Source organism: Propithecus coquereli, unplaced genomic scaffold (genome assembly GCF_000956105.1).
Source record: "Propithecus coquereli isolate 6110/MARCELLA unplaced genomic scaffold, Pcoq_1.0 Scaffold125, whole genome shotgun sequence".
In the NCBI taxonomy this organism is placed as follows: domain Eukaryota; kingdom Metazoa; phylum Chordata; class Mammalia; order Primates; family Indriidae; genus Propithecus; species Propithecus coquereli.
In genome coordinates this window covers 5846362-5872933 of record NW_012136636.1, presented here as the reverse complement: position 1 = coordinate 5872933, position 26572 = coordinate 5846362, and the positions used below count along the sequence as shown (strand labels likewise).

Below are 26572 nucleotides of genomic sequence, written 5' to 3'. Positions count from 1 at the left end.
CTGGTGTGACACTGACTTCTATGTGGTTCCCAGTTAGACTCTGCTAGTCACGGTCCCTGCCATTTTGCAGGGATCCCAAGTTGCTGAGTCAATGACAGCAGGGTTTGGATCTCTCCTCACATCCTCCCAGCTTGCCATGGTCTTTAAGTTCACTCCTCTCTCAGTTTCTGGAAATTGGCATCTGTGTTCTCTCTCTTGGCCACTTAGTCTCTATCTCCATTTCTGCCCTTCTCAATGTATGTTTCTCAAAGTCTGGCATTCTACATAATTTTACGGTCAGATTTTTTTTCCTTGCTCCTCTTTATGGTTTCTCCTTTGATGCTGTAAGTAATCCTCACGTCTCCAGCTTTTTCGAAAATGCTACCTTTTCTATTGGTCTATCCTGGAACCCTCGCCTAAACTCCGAAATTCTCATCTTTTATGGAATGATCACTATAGTCAGAAGCCATTCCAGTCATTCCTATCTCTTGAATGCCAAATCCACCTGTGGAATTACCTTTTCCTTAGAATTCCCCTTCTCTGCCAGAGAGTGCCATATTCTCCCATCATTTGTCTCCGATTCTTGGAGTCATCCTTGACACCTTCCTTTGTCTTGGCTCCTATACCAACACAGTCTCTAATAGTCTTGCTTGGTATACAAAAAATTCAAGGGCCCAAGTGAAGGAATACAAAATTTGTCCCCCTCCCCAACTCAATTTCCTGTTCTACTCTTCATCCAAAATAGCAGATAACACCTCCTTCAAAACAAGAAGAACACTTTCAGAGAGACTCTTTAAATTGGCATTCACAGCTCTGCACACTCTCACTTAACAATTTCTTTCCTGTCTTACATACTTACCTATTTTATCAGAGCAGCCAATTCACATTCCACAAAAGCAATGAGCAGAAAATTCATGGACAGATGCTCCCTTCTTTCTGAACCCTACTCAGCCTGAAAACCCCAACCTTCTCTATGAAGCATCCCTAACAATCCCAGCCCACCAGAATCTCTATGCGGAAAGTGACAGAGTAATCATTATTCGTGTGATTCGTTTGACATTTATCACCGACTGCTTTATTTCACAATCTCTTTTGATACATGTTTTCCATGTTCTATGTATTTTCACTGCTCACACAGAGAGGGCATCTTGTGCTGCTTAGATATCATTTTGCTTCCTGTGCATAACACAGTGCCTAAATGCAACTGGTGCACTTCATAAGTGCTTTTTTTTTTTTAACCTGACATGCACCTGCCTCCTCACCACTTTTCTTTTTGCCATTATTCCCTTCATGTTATTTTGAATCCTCCTACATAGGTATAAAACAGACTCTTCCCTTGAACTTCACCCACATATTCTTACTTCTATTTATGATCATATTGTAATGTCTGGCTCTGCCCTAAATACCAGTGTAGGCCATCGAAATAGTATGCATGTTTGACTATACACATGTATGCATTGGGGCCCGTGTGCAAATAAGTCAGAGGCGCTGATTCCAGTATTACAGACTGCATGGTCTCAGATAACTGAATTCACTGCTGTGCACCTCACCTACCTCATACACATGATTTTTGTTTTTATTGGATAAATCCTCATGGATCTTCTAGCTCTAAACCACATAAGATTGTATGATAACTGCTGTAGGTAATATTTATTGAGTGCTAACATTGTGCTGGCATTATCATTCTAAATACTCATAGCAACCCGTGAGGTAGGTTCTCTGATTATCCCCATTTTTAAGATGAGAAAACTGAAAAGCCGAGAGGTTAAGTTTCTTGCCCCCATGCTCACAGAGTCAATAAGAATCAGAGCTGGGGTTTGAACCCAGGCAGAATCACTCCTTAAGCTCCAGAAACAAGGTCTCAATGCTAGGAAACAGCAGACTAAGCATTTCAATCCATCTGTTTTCATCCCTGACTTCTTAACTGCAGTGGAGAAAATTTAATTAAATAATACCCAAACTAGAACTTATTTAACATGATTTCAAAATGTTTTTAACTAGAGGGAGGAGTGGGGCAGGGTTTGGCAGATGCACCAGGAGCTTGCGTTCTTTACAAAGGTACCTTCTGTTGCTCAAAATAGATAACTGCAAAATATTCCTGATTTTCAAGTGAAGGCTTGCTTCATTTTCTCTGGCCCTTAGGCTTTAAGTCATGCAAGAGTACGAGTTCCAAGGAATATGTATAATTTCTATAAACAACATGACGTTGTAAAATGTATATTAAAGATATTTTACGGGCTCCGACCAGAGGCTCCTTGGCCAGCAGTCCTGATCTATCTTGAGGTGTGCCTGATGGAAGCCATTCCATTCTTAGATGTTCCCAGAGCCAGTGTGGTTTGGTGCTCTCATGATACTAACTTCAACATGGCTCTGGAGTCCAGGCAGAGAATGCAGATGTCCTGGTCCTGCAAATGATGTCACCCAACTCTTCCCCTTAGGAAGTCTTTTATCAATACAGATAAATCTTAATGTATGCTGAGGATAAACTTAATGTAAATAAGAGACAATCTGCACAGAATGATAAATGTAATCTCACACATAATGACTGCATTCTTTAATTGCCACTTTTTCTGATTTCCAGCCATAATATGTATATTCATTGAACAGCAAGAAAGAAAATCATATTGAACATAAAGTGGCTTAGATAGAATTTTTTATGTCTCTATTTCACCACAAAATACACAACTTTATATTCACAATATTTTGTTCGATATAGCTAAAATGTTCTTACACTAAAAACTGCTCTCTAATCTAATGATAAATAACCACAAGTCCAGGGAATAATTAAGTGTACAAAAAAGGATCTAAGTCTGTGTTCACATCAGTAAAAGGATGGCAATTAAAGTAAGTGATAGCTATAATTACCCACACATAACTATATTTCAACAAATGAACAAACAGATAATTATTTCTGGGAAGCAGAGGTAGCATGCAGATACTGGCATTCAAAAGAGAAATCGTTTCCTAGAAAATAGCACTATTTCTGATTCAATAGGAACTTTAAGTTATTTTAAACACTTATTTTTATCTTGTGCCTTTATTTAGAAAGCACATTGACCGTACTTTGTAAATTATGAATCCATACTATTAATTGCTTTAAGGGTTATCATGATTATGTATATATCATATGCTGCACATATGTAATGTTTATTTAATTTTTATAATACTGACTTAGGACAATTTTTCTGACTCTGCCCTCTGCATAGGATTTACTGGTTCATATGTAATATGCAACATTGTTTCAATCAGTAAATGCTTACAGAGGGCCTAGGTATACAGGGCATTGTGATGGATATTTTAATAATCATGGGGTGAGAAATTCATGGTGTTCACAAAAGTAGATCAGAGTAAATGTGTCAAGTTGCTTTGAAAGATTAAATTCCCAATTGAAATAATTTTCCTTTTGTGACGTAACTCTTGAGATTTTCAAGTGGTCTTTAATTAATGACAACACAGAACTAGTTTTATTTTAAAATCTGTTTCCTGTAAGTATTTAAGGGAAAACATATAACTCTGTGCTACAGAATTTGGATAGATGCACTATTTGTAACATGAAGTTTAGAAGCCTGATATTCCTAAAGATTTAATTTATATTATTAATTTCACCTAGTATATTCCATAAACATTTCCATTTTGGTCTAGAAGGTTTTTGTTCCATTGGTTTTTGATTTTGTTTTAATATTTAAAGGAATACTCACAGTATTTTGTATTGTTTTCTAACATCATTTCCCAAGCCATAGCTTTTGCCTTCTGACTCAAAACACAGAAAAGTGAAATATGTTGAAGGGAAGTTCTCTCCCTCTATCCCTCCCTCCCGCCCTTCTTCTCTTTCTCTCTAAATTATTACTATTTTTTTTAATTGTGGGATTGTAACTACCACACAGGTCAAGAAATAGAACACTGTCAGCTCTCAAAAAGCTCTCATCATTCTCTCTCCAAATCACCATTGGCTCTTTCTCCTCCGATTACGTCGCTGTCCTCACTTCTGTGACAATCCCTTCTCGGGCGCCCGTCCCTGCCATCAGTTCTGTAATTCTATGGGGAGAGTAGTAGTATCACATTGGAGTTTTAAGTTACATTTCTCTAATTACTAATGAGGTTGAACTCCACTAAAAATATTTATTTAAGTGCTTATTCAGGTCTTCTGCCCAATTTTCTATTCAGATGTCTTTTGTTTTTAATTTAAGTAAACTCCGAATATGACCCTTTGTTGGTGAAATGTGTTGAAAATATTTTCACCCAATTTATGTTTTTCCTTTTTCTTTTGTAGCTAGTACTTGTTTGCATCCTGTTTAAGAAGTCTTTTTTTCTTTTTCTTTCCTGAGGTTAAAAAAAAAAATCTCCTATATTTTTTTCTATAAATTGTATTATTTGAGATTTGATGTACAGATTTACAATCTCCCAGGAATTGTTTAGTGCGTGTGGCATTAGGGAGGGTCTAGTTTCATGGAAAGTAGTGGATTATTCTTTCCCCAGCTCCTCACAATGCTCATTTTGTCATAAATTAAGTGGCTACTTATGCAAGTTGGAAGAATTTTGTTTTCTTTCTCTTTCTCCTGCTTTATTTCTACTCTCTGGAAGCATTTGTGTAACACTGGCATTATTTCATACTTGGAATTGTGAGAGAATTTACTAGAGGAACCATTTGGGTCTCAAGTTTTCCTTGCAGGGAAGTATTTAACTACAAATTCAATTAATTAAATATTTATGGTATTATTTACTTTCCTGTTTCTTTTCTCCAGGTTCATTAGTTTATTTATTTTGAGAACTGTGTACATGTAAATTTACAAATTTATTTTGGCATAAAACTACTTATAATATTCTCTTATTTTTTAATTTCTGCAAGATCTGTGATGATATCCCCTTTTCATCTCTAGAATTTATTTGCGCTCACTTTCTTTATTTCTGTCACCCTTGCAAGAGTATTATCCATGTTTTAATTTTTTTGAAGAACCAATTTTTGCTTTGTTGTTCGTTTTATATTTCAATAACTTATTTTATATTTTATATTTCCATAACTGCATTCCCACGTGTCCCTTTGCATTCCATCTTATGCCATGACCTCTCCCCTTGGGCCACTACTCATCTGTTTTCCGTCACTATTGCTTTGCTTTTTCTAGAATGTCCTAGAAGCAGAATCACAGTCTTTTGATCCTGACTCTTGTCACTCAGCACAGTGCCCTTGAGCCATCCGTTTTGCTGTGTTTAACAATCGATCACTGTTGTTTATTGCAGAGTTTGTCCAGGTGCTAGTCCAGCCTGCGGGACGCCCCGGTGAACCCACCTTCAGACACTCACACCCTCAAGGAATCCCCATCCATTGAGCGTGGCTAGCATTTAGTGACCAAGTCAATTGTCACAGAGAACTGGGTGTCACTTCCAAGATCAGGTCATGTGAAGACTGTGGCTTTTAACGGGTGTTCTCTTGAGTTGCTGGCTCTCGGGGAGGCCAGCTGCCCTGCTGTGAGGCCACCCCATGGAGAGGCCCATGTGAGTGGACTTGGATGTGAATGGTTTGCAGCCTGCCAACAGCCATGTGAGTGACCTTGAGACTGGATAAGCCCCCACTCCAGCCTCAAGATGACTAGGGCTTTGGCTGACAGCTTGCTTCCTGTCTCAGGAGGGACCTTAAAGCAGAGGCACCCAGCTAAAGCACACGCAGCTTCCTGCCCCACAGGAACTACGAAATAATAACCATTTGTTACATTAAGCCTGTATGTTTGGGAGGTAATTTGTTGTACAGAGATGGATAACTAACACAATTCAGTCACCATTTGAAGGACATTGGATTTATTTCCAGTTGTATGTGATTATGAATAAAGTCACCACAAGCATTTGCATACAGGTGTTTGCGTGGAGAATGTTTTCATTTCTCTTGAGTAGATACTGAGCAGTAGGATTGCTGGATGACACGGAAAGTGTATTTTAACTTTATAAAAAACTGCCAACTTAAATCTGTTTCTTGATCTCTTTCATCAGTGTTGGAAAATTCTCTAACATTTTTCACCAAATCTTTTTTCTGTACTCTCTCTTTTTTTCCTAAGATTCCAATTATCCTTCTCACTCTAAACCATTACTCTAAACCATTTTTTGGAATTTCCATTCTTTTCTTTTGCTTTGGTGTGTTTCATTCTGGAGATTTTCTGACTTATCTTCCACTTCCCCAGTTGTTTTTTATTTATTTTTGTTTTGTTTTAATCAACATGCCCAATTAAATTTAATTTCATCCTCAGTTGTACTTCATTTTATTACTGTATTTTCCAATTTGGGAATTTCCTGATGATTTTTTTTATGGTTTCCCATTTCTGCCGAAATTCTCATTCTGTTGTCTTTTGGGGGCAGAGTAAACATACTTATTTTAAGGTATATGCCTTTGAACTCCAATCTTTTGAGTCCCTGTATGTATACTGCAATTGACTGCTATTTCTGCTTGTAATTTTTCATCTTATTTTCTGCACTCATGTGCCTGGCTATTTTTTATTGTGTGTTGGACATTGTATTGGGAAAGCAGTTAAAAGAATATTTTGAAGCCCAGAATGCTATTATTGTCCTTAGAGATAGAATTGCATGTGTTTCTCCCAGGTACCTGTGGGCCCTGTTACTTCTGGAACACCTCAATCCAACTTTGGGGTTGAGATAATTCATAGTTGGGCTGTGGTTCCAGATTCTGGTTCACTCTGACTCTAGGGATGGGCACTTCAAGGCCCCACTCCAAGGCCTTGGCAGGCCCTAGACTCATTCTCTGTCCTTATGGTTCTAGGAGGCATCAGAAGCACAGGCCCCAGTGTCTGAGGAGGTAGGCCTAGGACATGCGCTTCCTGGCTTGGGGTCACACCTCATCCCATCCCCATGTCTTCAGTTGCTTCCCAGTAATTCACTGTCTCGATAGTTCTCCAGTACTTTTAATCAGACTAAACAAACCAAAAAAAATGTTTTGTCCAGCTCTGCTGGATCTTCTCAGGAAAAGGTTGGTGTGAATTCTCCCATCAACTGTTATTAGAAGCCCTTGTCTGCTTTTATAGTGAGAGAAAATATTTGTTTAAGCCATTATTACATACCTCGGGATACATGCAGCCAAGCCAATGTCTAAATGATACACTCAATGATGCACTTAAAATATTTAAAGTCAGTTTGGCATTTACCATTCTCCCAATGTTATTTTCCTTCACATTTTTTAGTTATGAATACCTTTAAAAATTAAGAATATTGGTAGAGAATCCATCTCCTCGCTTGCTTAGTATAACACTCATTTTATACTGATTCTTATAGAACAATACTCCATAAAATTTCTGAAAAGTCAACACATAGTGAATACAATTCTAATTCTTTAATGTAAACAATAATATGCTGACAATAATACCTATAGTGAAGCTTCACAGTTTATATTGTTTTCCAGTTTTTAATGCCTACTTCGTTTTTATAATTTAAATCCATTCTTTCTAGAAAGTTGATGCAGCTTAAAACTTTTATCCATTTACTTCTGAGTTTAAAAAGTGCTTACCATTTGAGACAGAATTCCCATTTTCAGCAGTTATAGCACTAGATAGTGAGTTAGATAATTGAATTCCATGGTTATTTGCATTTCTATCTTGAGTCTCTGAAGCAATTTCTGATGTACTAGGATCATCCCGGCTACTTAGGTTCATGTTAGTTTCAAAACCTAAAATAAATTTTAGAAAATATTATTCTTTTCTGATAACATGCACTGAAGAAACTGAATAAAACATTGGAAGAAAATAATAAAACTCATCAAATTAAACATCAATTATATTTGGAATAAATTTATAATCTTTGATAAAATTTTTGGTCTACATAGTATTCACCAAATTTTGCCACAACACTGTCAAATAAAAAGGCAAATATTAATCAGTAAAAATCAACTTCATAATTTGATATTTTCAAATACATGCATGCAAAATTTTTGAGTCAAGTTAGGTCAAATAACTTGTCATCATAGCATTGCCTATCTTGAGAAGGCAATAGATTTATGTTACAGAAGTTTCCTGAATTATCAGGTTAGACTTAGATAATCTCATGGCTTTGAAAAAATAAGAAATGTATTTTCAATATTATTATAAAACTTTTATTATCTGTTTTGGAATGCTAAACTTCAAAACCCTACTTTTGCATTTTAGACACTAAAATAATTACTTAAATATTTAATATATGTCCTATATTGAGTGTTCAGAGATATATGAACACAGAAGCCAGTGTCCACATTCAGCTAGAGGGCGAAATGGAGACTTATTAAAAACCATGTTTTATTATTAAAGTAAAATATAACAAATGCTAGGGCTTTGGAACAATGTTCAATTGAGGTAGATTTTCCCATAGCCACTGCACAATCCTCAGACAAGTAACCAGAGTTTGCAAATCACATACAACTGCCCATCACAGGGTCAGATGCGGCCTCTCCCCCTGCACACCTTTGCCAGGTTCCCATCCCCAAACTGCACAGGTGTACCTGGGATTGGCTCTTGCTTCCCCAGGAACCTTAAGAAAGCTCCAGCCTACTGGGGGATTTTTGATTCTACGTCAAGGATATATATGTGTGCTCCTTTTGTTCTCTATTGGTACATAGCAGATTCTGACTGTCTTACAGTTAGACCTTTCTAAAGTTTCAGTCTAACAAATTATTCAAAAGAAATAATAAGCATGATTTGCTTTATTATAGTTTAAATACAGCAGAACAGTGTGTTATCACCCCTGATGCCAATAACCAGTCTCTCAGTAGGCAGAGATGTTAGCCCTACTTTGCTGGAGAGGAAATTAAGGTTACCCAGAGTCATGCAGCCAGAAAGCTGTAGAATAGAACTTTAACCTATGTATTCTCATCATTGTTCAGTCTTTTTTCATGAAAAGACAGATCATGTCATTTACATGCTTAAAACTCTTGAATAAATTGCTTTTGCCTAAAATCTAAAGACAGAAGGAAGTAGGAAAGGAGGCAGGGAGGGAGGGAGGAAAATAGGAAAGAAGGAGGGAAGGAAGGAAGGAGGGAGAAAGGGAAGGAAGGATGGAAGGAGGGAAGGAGGGAAGGAAAGAGGGAAGGAAGGGAGGGAGGAGGGAAAGGAAGAAGGGAAGGATGGAAGGAAGAGAGGAGGGAAAGAAGGTAAGAAGGAGGGGGTAGGGGAGGGAAAAGGAAGGAAGGAAGGGAAGGAGGAAAAGAAGAAAGGAAAAGAGGGAAGAAAGAAGGAAGGAGGGAAGGAAGAAAGGGAGGAGGGCAGGTCTGACTCTCCAGCACTGTCTCCCAGGTTGGTCTTGACTTGAAGCTTCCTAGCCCTCTCCCCAGATTATCATCTCTCCCTGTCCCTTGACACATGCACTCAGATCGCACTACAGACAATGGGTGTTTATCCTAATGCTCCATATTGGCTCATGTTTCAGTTCTTGGGCCCACTCATTCTCTCTGCCTGGAATGTGCTCTCCCCTCACTTATGCTCAAGGTCCTGACCAGTGGAAGGAAGCTGAATCAGGGCCTTGGTCAATCACATGCTACGAGCTCTCATCACATCCATGGAGCATAGCCTGCTCTCTCCAGAAAGGAAGGTGTGTGAAGACTTACAGGTAGAAAATGCTGGATAGATAGAATAAAGGCAAAATGATCAGAGCTTTGAAAACCAAACAGAACATTTTATATTTAAATGATCCAGTGAGCCATGGTGGCTCCTGACTCCCTGGTATACGGAAAACAAAGAAATAGCATGCACAAGAATAGCGACAAAAGTGAAAAGTCAGGTTGACTGTAACTGTTTTAGCCCTAGACAATGAGCAAGTATTGAACAGTCTGAAACTGAAAGAATATCTGTTCAATTTGGTCAACTCTCAAGACATAGACATTCACCTGCTTTTATTTCTTTTTAAACTATTTTAGTTTTTCATTCTTTAATTCAGTTATTTATTGAGCACCTACTATGTCCCAGACACTCTCTAAATGCTTAAAGCTAAATGATGAATACCGTAGACTGGTAGCTAGGAGCTTACCTCTCAGGAAGGATGATTAACAAAGCCACAGCATGTGCAAATAAATGATTAAAAGAGGTGGACTTCCAGCCGGGTGGAAAACCTAATGGGTGGAAAACTTTGGTGGGTCAGGTCCATGAGGTCAAATTCAAGCTCAGGAAAAGATGAAGGGAAGAAGAGGTTGTGTGGAAAGGCAACCTCCACACCATGTGTACAGACCCTGAAGCCAGGAAGAGCTCACCTTTTTCAAGGAACCAGGTGGTAGCATCCTAATGTGTTAATGCGTCAGGGCCTGGGAGACCAGCGCCATGAGGAGTTGCGACACTACATTCTTAGTGCAATGGGTGTTACCCAAGTGTCCAAGTGGGGATGGTCTACACCTGGTGGTAACTGACTCAACCCTCTCAGACACTTTGCTGACTCTCAGTATGAATACTTGATGCTGGCTTCCCTCATAACTGATTTTTTTTTTTTTTTTTGAGACAGAGTCTCACTGTGTTGCCCAGGCTAGAGTGCCGTGGCTTCATCCTAGCTCACAGCAACCTCAAACTCCTGGGCTCAAGCGATCCTCCTGCCTCAGCCTCCCGAGTAGCTAGGACTACAGGCATGCGCCACCATGCCCAGCTAATTTTTTTCTATATATTTTTAGTTGTCTAATTAATTTCTTTCTATTTTTTTTAGTAGAGACAGGGTCTCGCTCTTGCTCAGGCTGGTTTCAAACTCCTGAGCTCAAATGATCCGCCCGCCTTGGCTTCCCAGAGAGCTAGGATTACAGGCATGAGCCACTGCGCCCGGCCTCATAACTGATTTTTATCTCATTAACAACTGATATATTTTAAATTGTAGTCAAAACCTTCATTTTTTCTATTAAGGTTTAAAAGTATTTCCATATTTCCAATCAGCAGGTTAAGCTGTAGCCAAGATACATTTTAACATTTGTCATACACGTTATGCTTCAATCCTTACATTATCTGTGAAGGTTTTATATTATTTTTAAATCTTAGAAACATGTGCCTACTTAAGGGTGGCTCTGGGCTGGAATAAGGGAGTTGGTCCTTGTCAATACAAGACACAGGAATTAATGGTCAACGTGATACTTATCCACGTTGCTCTTGCAATAATGACCATCCCCAAGTGTTTATGATGTGCAGTTTCCTGCTAGATGTGGCACTTGATCTAGCTCTTGTTTTCATAACAATCCTGAAGCATTGTCACTCTTACGCCTATTTCTGCCTATTTTTGAGATGAGGTCATTGAGGCTTGGGGAGGTTAATCTCCGCATAAACATTTCACAACCAGTCAGCGCTGGAGCTGGATTCAGACCAAGGCCCGGGGCCTCCACCGTCCACCCACACTCATTCCTTCCCGCTCAGCTCCTGCATGTGAAACTTTCCCTCCTTATTTCACTTGCTGATGTCAAGGATAAGGCAGCTTCTTTTCTGTGCCTTTTTTATCACCCATGTCTCCATGTTAATGAACTGGGAACAGTAGGTTGAAAAACCGTGGAACAGCTGCAAGAGCGTTGCCACGTCAATACAGACGGCCCGCTTTGGGGTTCTCCTCCATTCATGCTAACCAGGGGATTCTTGGCTTACAAAATTATGTGTCAGCCTTTGCTCATAAACACCCTTACTCCCGGTTAGATCCAAACATGTAAAAATGTCTGTGCTCCAACTTGTTCATTTCTGCATTCAAACCCATTGAGGGTCAAACGCAGAAACTCTCAATAACTTGACTCTGCTGTGAAGTAGTGGCTTAGTGCACGCGGGGTTGTGAAATCCCCCTTTTACTCCGTGCTTCAGCACTGAAGGGGCCACAGTAACAAATCAAAGGACTCTTTCAGTCTGAAGAGTTCTAGGTTATAAAGTGCATACACACGGTGCATACTTTATGGAGAGTTTCGGCAATAACACAGAGCAAACAAGGTCATCAAGCCTATTCATGTCTCCGAGTGGCAGCCATCAGGGTTCTGAGAATGAAGAAAAGTCACACCAAAAGAAAATATTTGAGGCTCTCAGTGAATTTAAGCAAACAAGTAGGAAGTGGGTACTGTAAACTCCTGCGTAATATTAAAGAAGTGTCCAAGGCATTTTTTGTATGTCTGCATGTGGTGAAATGAGTGGTGTGGTTCAGGGGCATGCTTTGGTCAGGTGCACTGTGACACTCGTTGGTTTGAATACCTGTGGTATTTTCTTTTAGCCTATAAGCAGGGCTTCTCTGTGACCTCTGCCTGGTGCTGTTCTCACAGGTACTCGGGAAATGAATCACTGCAGGATCTGACTCAAAGAAAAAGTCTTGGCCTTCACATTAGGATGTGATTATTAAATACAAGTATGAAGTGCAGGAACATTTACAGCGAGCTTTACTCTGGTGAGAGAGTTCTAGCAAATCTCTCAATGTTAATACAAAAAAAATTCAGTTGTCCTGTGCTAGTGTGTATGTAACTAAAATACCACTCTGGGTGGGTGTGATCCTTTTAAAACCCTGGCTCTGGAGGAGGTGACTTTTGCCCCCCAGAGAACAATCAGCAGTGTCTGGGGACATTGTTAGTTGTCACAGTGGGGAGCAGGTGCTACTGGCATCTGGTGATAGAGGCCAGGGATGCTCCAAAGTGAGGCACAGACCCTCACACCCAAGAATTACAGTATCTGGTGCCCAATGTCTAGAGTGCTGAGGTTGAGAAACCCTGTTTTAAAACATAAGTCGGATCATGCCATGTCCCCACTCAAGCCTCTCTGCTCGTTTCTTAGCTGATTCAGATTAAGATCCAAAGGCTTCCTGAGGCTGAGAGGACCCTCCAAGACCCGCCTGCTGCCCATCTGCCTGTCCCTGCCCACGCCACACCCGGCCCCCACCTGGCCCCATCAGCCTCCCTCCTCCTCCAGGGTCAGGCAAGCGTGGCAGCTCTGCATTTGTTCAGGGCTCAGTCCCAACCTCCACCCACCGCAGAAAGGCCTTCCAGATCACCTTCTGAGAAAGATCACCCCTCTCCCCACACCAGGTCAGTGTCTATCCCCACTCTTTGCTTCAGTCTTCTCCATAGTTCTCACTGCACAGAGTTACACCTCAATAGTTTGTTTACTTCTTGTCTCCTTCCTCGGGAATGTTGGCACCAGGATTCAAATACAACATCTGCTGTATTCCCAGTGCCTAGAACAGTGTCTGGCACATAGAAGGTGCTCAATAAATATTGGTTGGAAAAAAGGGAAAAAAAGAATGAACAATACGTGAATTATAACAACACTGCTGCAGACCTTTTGTTTTCTAAAAGGAACTACACTTTTTGTGACTATTAAATAGCTGACAAGTTTACTAAACGAACAATTAATGGTGAAACCATGCACCACAGTAATAATTTCTCTCCATTCACGTGAGATTATTAGAAATGCATGAAAAGATTTTCGTAATTATACCTTTGAGCTCCAGTCTTTACTTATTTAAAATCATAAGGTAAGGAAAAGATCTCATTGCATGAGGTGAACATTTTCTATTATTCAAAGGACCACGGCTGTTTGTTTTCTACCTAAGCCTGTTAACTTGCTGGAGAAAAGACATATAGATATTTGAAATCGATTTCCAGCCCCTGGTTTGAGAATTCATATATTTCACCCTGTCCTACCAATTATTGATATATCAAGGTCCATACATATGTAGATTTTTTAAATCTTACTTTAATTGCTTTACAATCTTTAACACCAGGAAATTAACACCAATTGGGTAAGTGCTGGCTTACATTTTGTGTACTGCACACCACTCTGGCTGCTGCGGGGAGACAGAGTGGGTTGACCAGGAGTGTGGTGTGTGGAGTTCCATGCACAAACACCCCAACTTCCCTAAGCCCATTCCAGGCCCAGAGAGAGACTCAAACAATGTATGGACAGTAAGCATTTTGTAAGGTTTTTAAGTGCATACTGTGCTTTGATTTATTTTCTCGTTTTAAATAAATGTTGACTTCATTCCCTAAATGTTCATTTGTTATCATTATTGTTTCTCTTAAAGAGGCTTACCTCTCCCCCAGTATCTGCATCAGTCTCTCCCTATGATAAAATCCTCACCCTTGAGGAATTCATACTCACCGGGAGGAGAACAGGTATGAAGTCACTGGATAAGACTGCAAGGCAGCATCACCTCTGGCTATGTTGAGAGTGTTGTGGGAAAAACCTAACTACACACCTAGTAACAAGACCATTTTACAAGTTTGCCCTGACATGAGAGGTACAAGTGAGTAAGTTAATGTCAGGGATGTGTCTGGGAGAGAAACAAAGGCAGGATTTTGCTGGGGGAGGGGAAGGTGGGGTGGCAGCTAAGGAGTAAGCCTTCTCCTGGGGAAGGACACAAAGATGGTACAGGGGCAGAGAAAATCTGCTTACTGGGGAGACAGAAATAACTCCGAGTAAATCTGGGGGAGCCTGAGAAACTGAGGAGCATAGTGGGTGGTCTAGATAAGTACTCCCTCCAAGGCTCCAAGTCAATAGCTACAAGGAACCTGGCATAAGACAAAGTGCTTGGTCCATGCCTGGGAAAGCAGAGAGATGTCCTTGAGGTTGGAGGCCACTCTGGGGAACATGGGAGCTGAACTTAGAAGAGGGGAAGAGCCGTGAGTGAACCATATTTCTCCTCCGAACTGGGAGAGTTCTCCACTGATCCAACAGTATTTAAGTCCTGCAAGGTCCAAACTTCACAGGAAAATTTACCTTGGAGCTTTAAGAAATATGCATCTAAAAGAAATGATGCCTCAAAGACTTACATTCTAGAGGGGCAATAGGGCACAGTGATTTTTGGAACAATCTGGTTAGTGCAAGACGGAAAAGCACAGATAGATGACTGTGCATCTATCCTGGGGAAAATGTAGGAATGAACCTGGAATAGTCAGTCACTGTGGAGCTCTCATCCTGCTCCACTGAGTGAAGCATTGATGGTTTTATTTATTTGTTGAGGCCTTTGACACTTAAAAGGAAAGCTCAGACGAGAGGGACAACTGCGTGCATTCTAAGGGGTGCCTTTTCCCAGGGTTCACTCAGAGAGCCAGTGCCTTTGAGGTGCCTTTGAGGCCCATGGTAAGGCAGCCAGTGGCCTGAAAGGGAAGCTATGCCAAATGCTCCAGGAATTCACAGGGGAGACCTGGGTGGGCTGGAGTAGCCAGGTGAGCCTTTGTTTTGTAGGCAGGAGGAGAAAACAGTGGATTCTGAAGAATGGACAGAATGTGGAAGGGGGGTGAAGGAAGGGAGAAGTGTGAAACGGCAGACTCAGTGCTGACTGCATCCCAGCAGGAGCGGAGAGGAGGGGAGGCCGGGGAGGCCAATCTGCCCACAGCTCCACCAGCAAGTGGGGGCAGGCAGCTGGGGCTCATGAGGCATCACAGGAGTGGGTTCCAGCAAGTGTTTTGAGCAAGGGCGTGATATGAAGAAGAAAGCATTTTTTTAAAAAAATACTGATCTAGCAAAAAAAAAAAAAGCATAGGGCTGGATTTAGCTTCAAGGAGAGATTAGAAGCAGAAAAGCAGCGTGGGTTTAGACTGGGGAAGGGAGAATGGAATGGGACCCCAGGAAGGAAGCTGCCTTAACAGTCCCTGTGAGCTGGGCCCTGGGCACAAGGCTGCTGTTTGCGGGAGGAGCCACGTGCCTGAAGAGGGGGCTGAACTTGAGCTTCTGTCTACTGACCTTAAAGTGACAGCCACATGCCCAAGGGTCTAGGGGAGACTGAAAAATCCCTCAGTAAGGAGGATTTCTTCTAGGAAGAGAGACATTCCCAGAGCAAGGAGGCAGACTGAGAAAACACTGGTGGGCACAGAGAGGCAGGTGCAGGCTGGAAGGAGGGAGGAAGGAGGATGTGGGGTGGTGCTGTGGCTGGGGAGGGCTATGCAGGGCGGGGGTGCTGGGGGGAGGCCGATGGTATCACATGCTGCCGAAAGGTCAAGGAGAGTGAGAACAAAATGAGCAGTGGAATGTTGCTTCAGGAAGAATGCTTTAAAACATCATTTCTCTCTTAGGTACCTTAACTTGAGATAGTTTCAGAGTGTATTTTGGAATCATCTCAGAGAGGATTCAGGTTTAAGCAATGCAGGAGAAAAACAAACTATAGCTGTTTGGCTGACTTAATACTGAGAGTGCTATGTAAGGCATGAAAAATGTGAAAATACATTTTAAACTCATTACTCATACTGGCTATAATTCATTCTGCAACTCTATAGGAAAATTCCTCCTTAGAGAGGCTGGTGCATGCAGGGAATGTGCTTGTTTTTTCCTACTTGGCATTAAGGAAAAGTACAAACGCAGAGAGAGGTGCCTGGCACGCTCCCACTGCTTCTCAAGTTCTCGTTTTTAAAATTTAGAAGTTATAGCTCCACAGCACTCGCAGATACACAGAGAAGGCGCGTAATTAAATGTGGATAGAATCACTTAGACCTGAAATTGGCACCCAGTTTGTGTTAAACCTAATCTCATTTTTGTTACAAGGGGCAACTTCTTTTAAATCTCTGATTTCCCTGAAATCTTACATTACTGCACATGAGGGAGAAATACAAATGAGGGCTTAGGCATCACTCCTGAGCCTACCTGAATTCTGCTATAACAAGCTTCTAGGAAGTAGGTTTTTTTTTTCTTTTGCATGATAGCATAAGTCAAACAATTGGCTTATTGCCTCTCGGAAAGACAAATAATTAAGTGTAAAGAATCCTATGGACATGGTGGCTGGTCCAGAACTCAGGAAGAGAGATTGCAAGTGTGGAGATACGTAGATAGGAGCAGAGTGGAATAGTACTAAACAGGAGATGTGTAAACTCATGAAGGTTACACACCGAATTTACGTATCTTTTGAGCAGCACAATTCTAACTGGCCCGAAACCATGTGAAACAGATTTTATCAGCCCTTTGCCAACAGTTGCAGAAATGTGTCCAGAGAGGGCTTTCCTATCTCCCAGTGATGGAGAAACTGGGAGCAGAATGTTAGTTTCCCATGCAATTACTCCTGTGACACAGCGGTGACCCACGATATGTTAATTACTTAAGAAACACAAAAATATAACATTGTGGTCCTTGGAAAGATGAGTGTGTGGAGAAGTCATAATTGCCCGACATTGCATCAACCTTAAAGGTCTTGAGTTGGGCCCCCAGCAACCCTTCCTACTTTTTAATAAGCCCTTATGAAATCGCCACTCTTGAGTAGATCAAAATTCCTCTCAAACTTATGTTTTCAGTATTCTTGTGTGGCCTAAAGTGCCACAAATATTTCTTCTCCGGGTTAAGTAGGGTGGGATGGAAATGTCTGCTTGTCTCCTGCTCCTCTCTTGCTACCAACCCCCTGCCAAGTCCGAGGAGATGGTTTCTGCTGGAAAACACCAACTGCAGGAGGAAACAGAGCGATGTCTTCAACAACATATGTGCTGAGCAAGGGAAGGGCGCATTGATAGTAAAGCTAAAAAATGACTGTCAGTAGAAATAAGGTTTTCAGTACCCAAAAACGCACAGAAAATTAAGTTGTGCCAATTTTCTTTTAAATTTAACTCACTGAATCCTTTTTTGCCCATTTATTCTGTCCCTGCCATAAAGGGGGAAAAAACACTTCATTTCCTTTCCTTCCCTTGTATTTGAGTAGCTCCCTTCACATAATTAGCCGAGTATGTAATACCTAAGCAGCAAGCCGGTCTGGCCAGCAGCCCCACGCCCCACGCGTAGTTTCATAGGTCATGGGGTTATTTTTATTGCTGTTATTTTTACATTTCCTCACTGCCAGGTGGTAATGTAAATCCAGGAGTCCTGAAACCCAATGTGTGGCCAAGCTGCCCTGTTGGCGTCAGCAACACATGCTTTTGTTTAGGTAAATGGTTTCTCTTCACTTTGCCCAGAAAGAGAAGGTGGGAGACTAATGCCCCTGCTCTTGTGCTGGGAGGATTTAGTGTTTGTCACACCTACAGTCTGGAGGGGAAGCTAGTATATGTCTGCCATCTGAAAAACAAAAACAAAGCAAAGCAAAACAACCTCCCAAACACCATAGGTCAGAAAGAGCAAGCAAAAGTTACAAAAAAAAAAAAAAAAAATCATAGCAGTCGTGGATGTTGAGGTCTTCTAGAATCCCTTGATCAGAATTAATTACAAATTTATCCATCCAAAGTATCTAATAACCAAAAGGGCACAGACCAGGACCAGTCAGGACATGCACAGGCCAGACTTAGAGCGTCTTTTGATGTCAACATCTAACCAAGAAGAAACGTGGCAGGCTGGGGTCAGCCCACCCCAGGTAGTGGGGTAGACTTGGGGACCTTTAGAGCTTAGGACAGTGGCCCTGTCCACACTGGTATAAAGATATTTCCACATTTTATCAAGAGTATGGTGGTACCCGTGGACACCAGCTGAAGAACAGCCCACCCACCCACACTGGCTGGCTAACAGCCAGCAGCTCTGAGGCCTGAAAGAATAAATTAAAAATCTATGTAGATTTAAATTATGGTCAAAATTCTCAACAAGCCACATGGGTTGTTTCTTTGATAGCCTTAGCAGTTGTGTCTTCCACGAGTGGTAGATTGGTTGGAGTTACTCATTCTTTGTATCTCCAAATCACATGCTCAATTCCCTTGACCTGCTGCAGGAACTTACCGCAAAGTAGATACCAGTCACCCAGCAAGGATGAGAGACTGGGACACTGCGGGAAAGACTGAACCTAAGTCTCAGATGGAGCCGCATTTCACCCAGGACCACTGGCAGAGACAACAACATGGACAGCCAGGTGGCAGAATTCCCTTCTCACATGGCTCAGCAAATAATCGCTTCTGATTAGTCATTTTTAAAGTATATGTGTTTACATGCAAATGAATATAGAAATAGCAAGATAAAAAAATCTATCCTTTCCACTTAGTCTGGTACAGTTACTCCAAAACAGAATCTATCATGCTCTTTTAAAAATCTTTTTAACGTGTAGTATATGGAGCGCGTGGGCGTCTGGCATGAGGGGTGGACGTCCTCTTGTCCTGACTCTTCCTGCCTATTTAACGTCCTCTCCCTCCATCTCTCATATAAATTCTCCCCTCTAGTCCAGTGTTTCAAAGGACATATTTGTGGGCTGGGAAATCAATTTAATGGGTCATGACAGCATTTAAAAGTGAAAGAGAATAGAATACTTTGAGTAAAAATGCAGGATTTAAAAAGCATTAAGGGTAAGCATGCTTTGTGTCTTCATGTAAAATGTGATTCTCACTCCTTAGATGCATGGGGTTTCTCAAGATTCCCCGCTATGAGATTATGAGCAGAGCCCGCATTTCAATTTTAAAATCTATACAACTTATACAATGCCTGGTACCAAATAGATTATCAATACATTTTTTTTGAATAAATGAATGAAGTGTGTCCTTTGTATTTTATGATTTTTCCAAGCCTCTTTGAAATCTTGAGGCAAATAGCTAATAGTAATCTGAAATATTATCATTTTACCTGAGGTTAACCTCCAATATTTTAAACCCTGAAAAGAACTACATATCTCGAGGCATGTCATAGGATAATTTTATTATCTGATAAAAGGAACATATTTTTCTGAAATCACTGCAGAAAGTTCCTAAGGCATATTCAGTCCCCACAGAAATGGAAATGCATTCCGATTAGCAGCTGGACCACATCACTGGGTTTTCTAATGATCATCAGATTAAAAAGACATTTTTATGATCCCACATCCCCATATATAAAGCACAGAGCCTCTTTCCTGTGTCACTATCCCCAGCCTCTAAATTAGAGATGATTTCAAGCCTGGGTAAGCGAGTGGTGGAGACCCCCCACTAAGCTGCAGCTACATCAGTAAAATGAATGTTAACAATTAGAGTTTTACTGTCTGGTATGACAAATAAGTGATTCAGTCGAATCTCTAGCTGTGCTGAGGTTTATGTGGTGCAAGCAGGGTACGGTGAGAAGGAACTGTCACAGCACGGAGAGTGAGCTGATGTCTCTGAAGTGGAGCAACGCAGCTTACGTTTTACTTAAGGACTGAAATAGTACCTATTAAAAATCTAAGGAGACTTTATTACTAGAAATATATGAAGGTAGTTAAATACCAAGAGACAGAGTCAATGCAATTCTCATGACAATTTAAGAAATATACTCTTTTGCCCTATAGCATCTGTTGCTGGGCATTGCTAATTTGCTTGAGAAAGGATGTGTGAACTGGCAGAGGTATGATGGGGCCACCCTACTTAAAACTGGCTGTTTGCACTCCTATAGGACCCCTTCCAGCAGGTAATCCCACCTGAGAACTGGAATAAAGAAATGCAATTCCATGAAACAGATGTGACCTCAGCAAGTAACTTAATAGCTGCGAGCTTTGGTTTGCTTTTTTTGTGACATGCAAAAACTATATAGAGGTGATTTTTACCCATTGCTTTGCCCAAGTCTTTTCATTCTCATCTAGTTCTTTCTGGATTGTTCGTATTTCTGCATTAAAGGAAAATAATGAAACCAAAATCTAAAACACACATATTATCCTGGGAAATACACTGATAAACCAACTGCGCTTATGTCAGTTCTTCCTTTCTTTAAAGTGGACATTTCTTTTGTAAGATTACATTTAACTGTGACCCACAGTTTTGGGTATGAAGAAGCTCTTTTGAAGGTTTTTGGGAACTTTGAGTAATGCACAAGTTCTCAAGTGTCCCGGTACAGTTAGTGTTCCATCGTAAATCAGTGTAAGCCAGGGATCTAGCTCATGTCTGACCTTGTTTGGGCTCTGCATAGTTTAGAACCTAGTCATTTGTGTGGGGAGAAAAGTGAATCATAGTGTTTATTGTCTTATTATAATTAACATGTATTATTAAATTGCAACTGACCAGTGATTGCCAATGTATAGGATCTAAGTATGAAAACTGAAGATTTCAGGGACAAACCAGGGTGGAGTCAGTAGAGGCCTGAGAAGCTCTGCCGAGTAGACAGTAGCTGACTGTGTTGACACATGGAATAAAGCACTAGGTGAAATGATATAGCATACAGTCTCTCTCGATGGTGTGAAATTGTCTAGGCTAATCTGGAGAGTAATCATAAAAACGATTCAAGTCAGGCATAAAGAGCCTAAACACTAGTAGGTAATTAAGAAATAGGTTTTTCTCTCCCAATACTCTTCAGGAGAGACAGCGAGCAATGGCACCTGCCCAGCCCCACTTTAGGAAACATTCCATGCACCATGTTGGTTCTGAACATTTCTTCACAAAAGGCAGAAAACCCCAGGATATTGTATTATGTGGCAATAATGAGATGCAGATAGTCAGGAAGGTCTTTATTAACTTGCTTAAGGAGAGCTGCTGAGTGGCTTAGAGGATAAAGCACTGCATTTCTCTTTTGAGCCCCCAGTGGGAGTTTAATTTGCAATCCAGTGTAGAGACACACAATACACAATAGCTGCCTGCTTTAATGGGTTGATAGCATGAAAAATATTTACTGGTTATGAAAGATAATCCACTTCTGAAAAGACTGCCTTATTTTCAGAATTTCAGGTACAATAGATTCTTCCCCCGCTGACGGTGCATTATAGAGCATCCCAGTTGCAAGGGCTGCTTAGCTGCACTAGGCTCATCCAAAAACTGATGAACTATTTATGCTCCATACACATCTCTGGTCTGACTGACACACTAGCTGCTGTAGATTTACAGCTAATATGTTCAGCTAATTTCCCAAGACAATTCATGTAATTCAAAGGGTGACTTTTTGATCAGATTGATCTAAATATTTAATTGTCATAACCTCTGCTTGGTTTTGCTCCTGGGTTTCAAAGAAGAATAAGTGGTGTGACCTAATGGGAATACCACAGTCGTGAGACCAACGGGTTCCATATTCTCCCAACAAATATCTACCAAGGGGCTATGAGTAGAGGTAGGCCTGACACTAGGTCTTTTTTTCAGTCATGTTTCTAACTTTATCATTTTCAACATCTCTATATTCCTATGTTCACATAATTTAGAAAAGCATGAATTTCTGCCTTTTGTAAGAAAGTAGCTGGGGAGACAGATGATGGAGGCTTTTTTGAGTGTCTGTCTTTCTCCCACTCCATTCACGGTGCTGAAATCAATGATCACGGTGCTGATCATCTGTACAATTGTTAGCACGGTCCCAGCCACTACCCATTCAATTCCTGGCGGGACCTGAGCAGGCATCTGACATCCCACCGAGGAGACTGAAGTCCACAGCTCTAGCAGGAGTCAAGTGCTTCCTAAAAGCAGATGCTTCAACATTTGCAAATAAATACAATTTTCTTGAGTTTGTTTTCAGTAATTAGGAACTCAGTCCCAAACAAAACCTTAAGGAGGCCAAGAAACAGGACATAGAGAACAAGGAAACAATAGATTTTTGAATGCTAGGAATAATCCCAGTCCAACTGTTTGTGCTGTGGTCCGGGATCCTACAGAAGACACTTCATGGGCAGGTGAGTAGGCAGGATTTTCTAGAGAAGGTGAGAGAGGGTAGAATAGGCAGAGAGTTACAGGAAGAAGGTTCTCTCAGTTTAAACACTGACGTCTCCCAGAAACATTGACAATGGGGCAAAAAGGTTTCACCTGCCTGTGTCCCACATGTTTTCCTGGTAGTGAGTCTGTGTTTAACTTCAGAAAGAAACTACTTCCTCAGACACAGACTTTGTATCATTATTTTAATCATTTTCAGAGACTAAGAATAGCATAATAGAAAGAATCCAAGGTTTGGGACAAAGGAGATGTGTTTGATTCCTGACTTGAACGGATTAATTTTTGTGATTATGGGAAAAGCACTTAATCCCTCAAAGTCTCAGATTGCTCATTAGTAAATAGGGATGGTAACATCTGCTTCCTTCGCCTCACAGGGGAGAACCCAGGGGGAGAGAAGAGACATCAGGGTGCTTGGCCCACAGGAGACAGCCACTTACAAATATTAGCCATTAATATTATGAGCAGAATACCATTAACACATCACACTGTACATCTCAGCATTCCCCATTAGTTGCATGCATATCAAGAATAGTTGCTATCTTTTTTGTTCGAATTCCTCCTCCCTGGGCTCTTAGCATTCTTTGTAGGAGAGCCTAAGAGGTAACGCTGCATTCCCCCTACAGAAGAGAAACAATGGGGATCATTCAGGGCCTTGTCAGGAAGCTAATAAGGAGCTTCTGGGTAGAAAGCCTATCCTGCTTAACTCCAAGCAAGGCAAGTAGTGTTCTCCTTCTCTTTCTTCCTCAAAATTCATGGCAGTATTCTAAAAGGACTATGTACCTTGAACTTGCATGTCTCACCGTGCATTCGTCTGGGTGCCTGCAATGCCTGAGCCCCCAACTTCTGCACCTGGAGAGCTCCATGCACCCATCACCCCCTTCTATCACTCTTCCTGCCCTCCTGTCAGCCCTCAAGCAAGGCCTTCCTGGCCTCTCTCAGGCATTCGCTGACTCCTTTTCCTGGCTACAGAGCACAGCAAGTGTGCACATCTGCTGCACTGGCCTTACTTTCCCCAAGTGATGGACATTTTCTGAAAATCTGATGATGTTTACGAAGCCTCTTTCCAAACCAGTTGCATGCATACCATTGGGGTTCATGGGCCACAGGGGCTCTACTGTGGAGCCATGAGTGGTTTATGACCCCCTGTTAAAACTTCTCTTCTTCTGCTGGGATTTCTTTCACCTGCAATGGGGTGTACCTTCTACCTCCTATATGGTCTGTGAGAAAGCAGGGGCAATGCTTGAATTATTTATTAATTTTCTGGCTTCTCAGTAGCAAGCCCTGTGCTTACATTAAGTAAATACTTATAGGATGACTAGGAGTCAGCTCTGCAAGTTAATGCAAGTCTGGTTTACAGGTCCCTGGTTGCACAATTTCCCTGTATGTATTTATAGAGAGAAAGTGAAAGTTGTGAGAAAAATGTTACAAACATCACAACAAGTATTATACTTATATATTAAAAAAAATCTTCCCAATTAATGTAGAGGACAAAGAGCTTTGTGCTCACAACATGGGTAAGTTTGGTTACTGATCAATTTATTAAAATTCAAAGCTCATTTTGAAGTGTGGATGAGCAAAGCATTATTTCTGCTAGACATCTGGAGAATTTAAAACAATGAAATGTATAGCTGCAAGTGCCAGGCTCAGAAATTCCTGATGCCTGCAGAGAGGTCAAGAAACTAGTAAAAAAAAAATCCTTTTCTCCAGATAGACATATTTTCCTCATGCTAAAGCTTGGGTTTATTGGCATAGCAAAGGAAGACACCTCACATAGCTCCTCCTTGTTTAATGTCCACTTAGTGATAAATGGAGAAATTCCTTCGCTGGGGATGTTAATCTGGTTTCCCCAAAGGACCTACCTACTCATTTAGAAAATGAGGAAAATTTGGTGTTGATTGAAAATGGTTCCAGAATGCAGAGGAATGGCCTTGCTGTTACAGGAGGTAGACGTTTGTGTTAGACAAGAATGCAAACAGCAACAGACCAGCAAGGAGAATCACACATCAGTAAACTATGTGCTTGCTCTGTCCATTATTTTTAACATTTTCATGAGCCCTCAGGCCCTCTCACTGCCACCACCAACCTCCCCAAACACAAAAATAAATCACCGTGGAGAGAAATCACTAGGGGAGTAAAAAAGATTAACTGTTTTGGACAGGGTAAAGTACTATGAGATCTGCATATGGGCAAGAAGCCTGTGGGATGTTCAGCTCAGCATCCCATCATGGGATGTCCGGATTTGCATAAGGCAGACTCATTTCTCATGCTGCAATCTCATTCGAATGTGTCAGAGATTAAATGACGATAATGTTGAAACTTCTGTTTCAAACATTAGGAGCAGAGGATGGCCACTCACACACACTGTCCTTGGGCACCACTAATTTCTGTTAGTAATTCTGTGGTATTTCAGTCATTCTAAAGCATTCTGCTTCTTATTCCCAAACAATGTGTATGGAACTGCACTTAATTTGGCCTGGAAGCATCTAAACCTCATAAAATATTGACTTAAGACGCTATTGTATGTCTTTGTGATCTTTGATCATTCATAGTTAGTTCTATTTGGATATAATATCTAGAAATTCACTTTTTATTTTTTTATGGTAGAAAAGGTTGCCTGCACCAGGTGTTCATGCCAAGGGCTGTCACTGAAGCCACAATGGAAGAACTAGGAGGTGACGTTGTTTTGGTGGAACGCTAACCCCTTGAGAATATTCCTGTTTCTATCATGAAAAATGATGCCATGGTTTCTAGAGTCAGGTCTCTTGTCAAGAATAGCAGTCTCATGTTGGCGAAGACTGAAATAAATGGATTGACTAGTCTGTACTAATCTGACTGACAAGAATAAATCTTTTTTCCCCATAAAGAAAATCTAGATAAAACATTTATAAATATGTATTAATGAAATCATTTGACATTGGGATGCACTTCACAATAATCCAGTGCTAGAGGAGGGAACCGGACAGGAGGAGAGAGGAAATAGGATTGGCCTCAAAGAGAGTTCATTAACCTACTTTCTCTACTTTTGTGTATGTTTGAAAACTTCCACAAAGCAAATTTCACACAAAAAAAATTCTTTTTTAAACAAATGATCCTATGGAATAAAAATATCTTTTATTTATTGTAAAAATTTGTTTACATAACACTCTTGACTTCCAAACTCAAAATATTCTTGTTCAGGATGTTTATGTAATCGAAAAAATAGTTTAAATGAACAGTAATTTCCATTTGGCTTAAGTTGTTCTTATTAAGTAAAAATGCCACAAGGGCTAGAACTAACAAATAGATTTATATGTCAAAATGCTCTTTTTTAGGTAATTTTACAACAAAAAAGCTATTCAATAAATACCCAATATATGTAAAGAAATAGTGTACATTATAATTTTTTGCTGACATTATTTTTAAGTACCTATTAATAATTTATAAGCTAAGGTTAGTATCAGAAGAGTAATGAAACCAAATTTTTAAAAAAGTATCATATGACTCAGATTTTTCCTTAATTCAGCCCGGCTCTCTTCCGCATTCTTCCCCAGATTTCTGAGATGTACCACATCTTTGTCAATACCCTATCATCTTGATCTTTTTCAGTGAGTGGAGAATAGCATGCTCATGTTATTTCATGTTATGCTGGATAGACTCAACCAGACACTGAGATGCCGTTCAGAGCGATGGAGCGCCCTAGTGGCCGGAACAAGCCAATGACTCGCCCCATTCACCATTAAAATTAGAGCTCATGTTTTTTTAATCAAGCAACTAGAAATAATTAACATAATAATATTAGTCTTATTATAATATCAGATGAAATTTTTTGTGAATTAATGGGATCTTTATATCTAGAAAGGCATAAACAAACATTTAGTCGATCTTAATTTTAAGGGCCAAGCGGCCTGGATACTGTATTACAGAACTGTATACATACTAACAATCTATAAAGTACGTGTTTGGCATTCTTGAGTTTATGGGACAGTTCTCTCCATCCGAACTCTGATTCTTACTTTTTGCTTCTCAGTAAGCAAGTATTAATTTTTTAAACCCTTGTCCTCCAGCTGTTTTCCCTCTGCTATCCGAGGCAGCATTGCATAGGTAGTTAAGAGAAGGAACTAGTGTATTAAAGTTATGTTATTTCTCTCATGAGCAGAGCAACTTTGAGCAAGTTGATCAATCTCTCTGTGCCTCAGTTTTCCCACCTGTAAAATGGGGATAAGAGTA

The 26572-nt window shown here is 40.6% G+C and overlaps 1 protein-coding gene across 1 annotated transcript in view; it reads right to left on the bottom strand.

Moving 5' to 3' along the window:
* Positions 1–26572, bottom strand: part of MYO16 (myosin XVI) — a 542291-nt gene that overhangs the window by 33820 nt on the left and 481899 nt on the right. The window contains exon 32 of the mRNA XM_012637927.1: positions 7481–7639. Within this exon, the coding sequence (XP_012493381.1) occupies positions 7481–7639 (159 nt within the window). The remainder of the gene's footprint in view (positions 1–7480; positions 7640–26572) is intronic.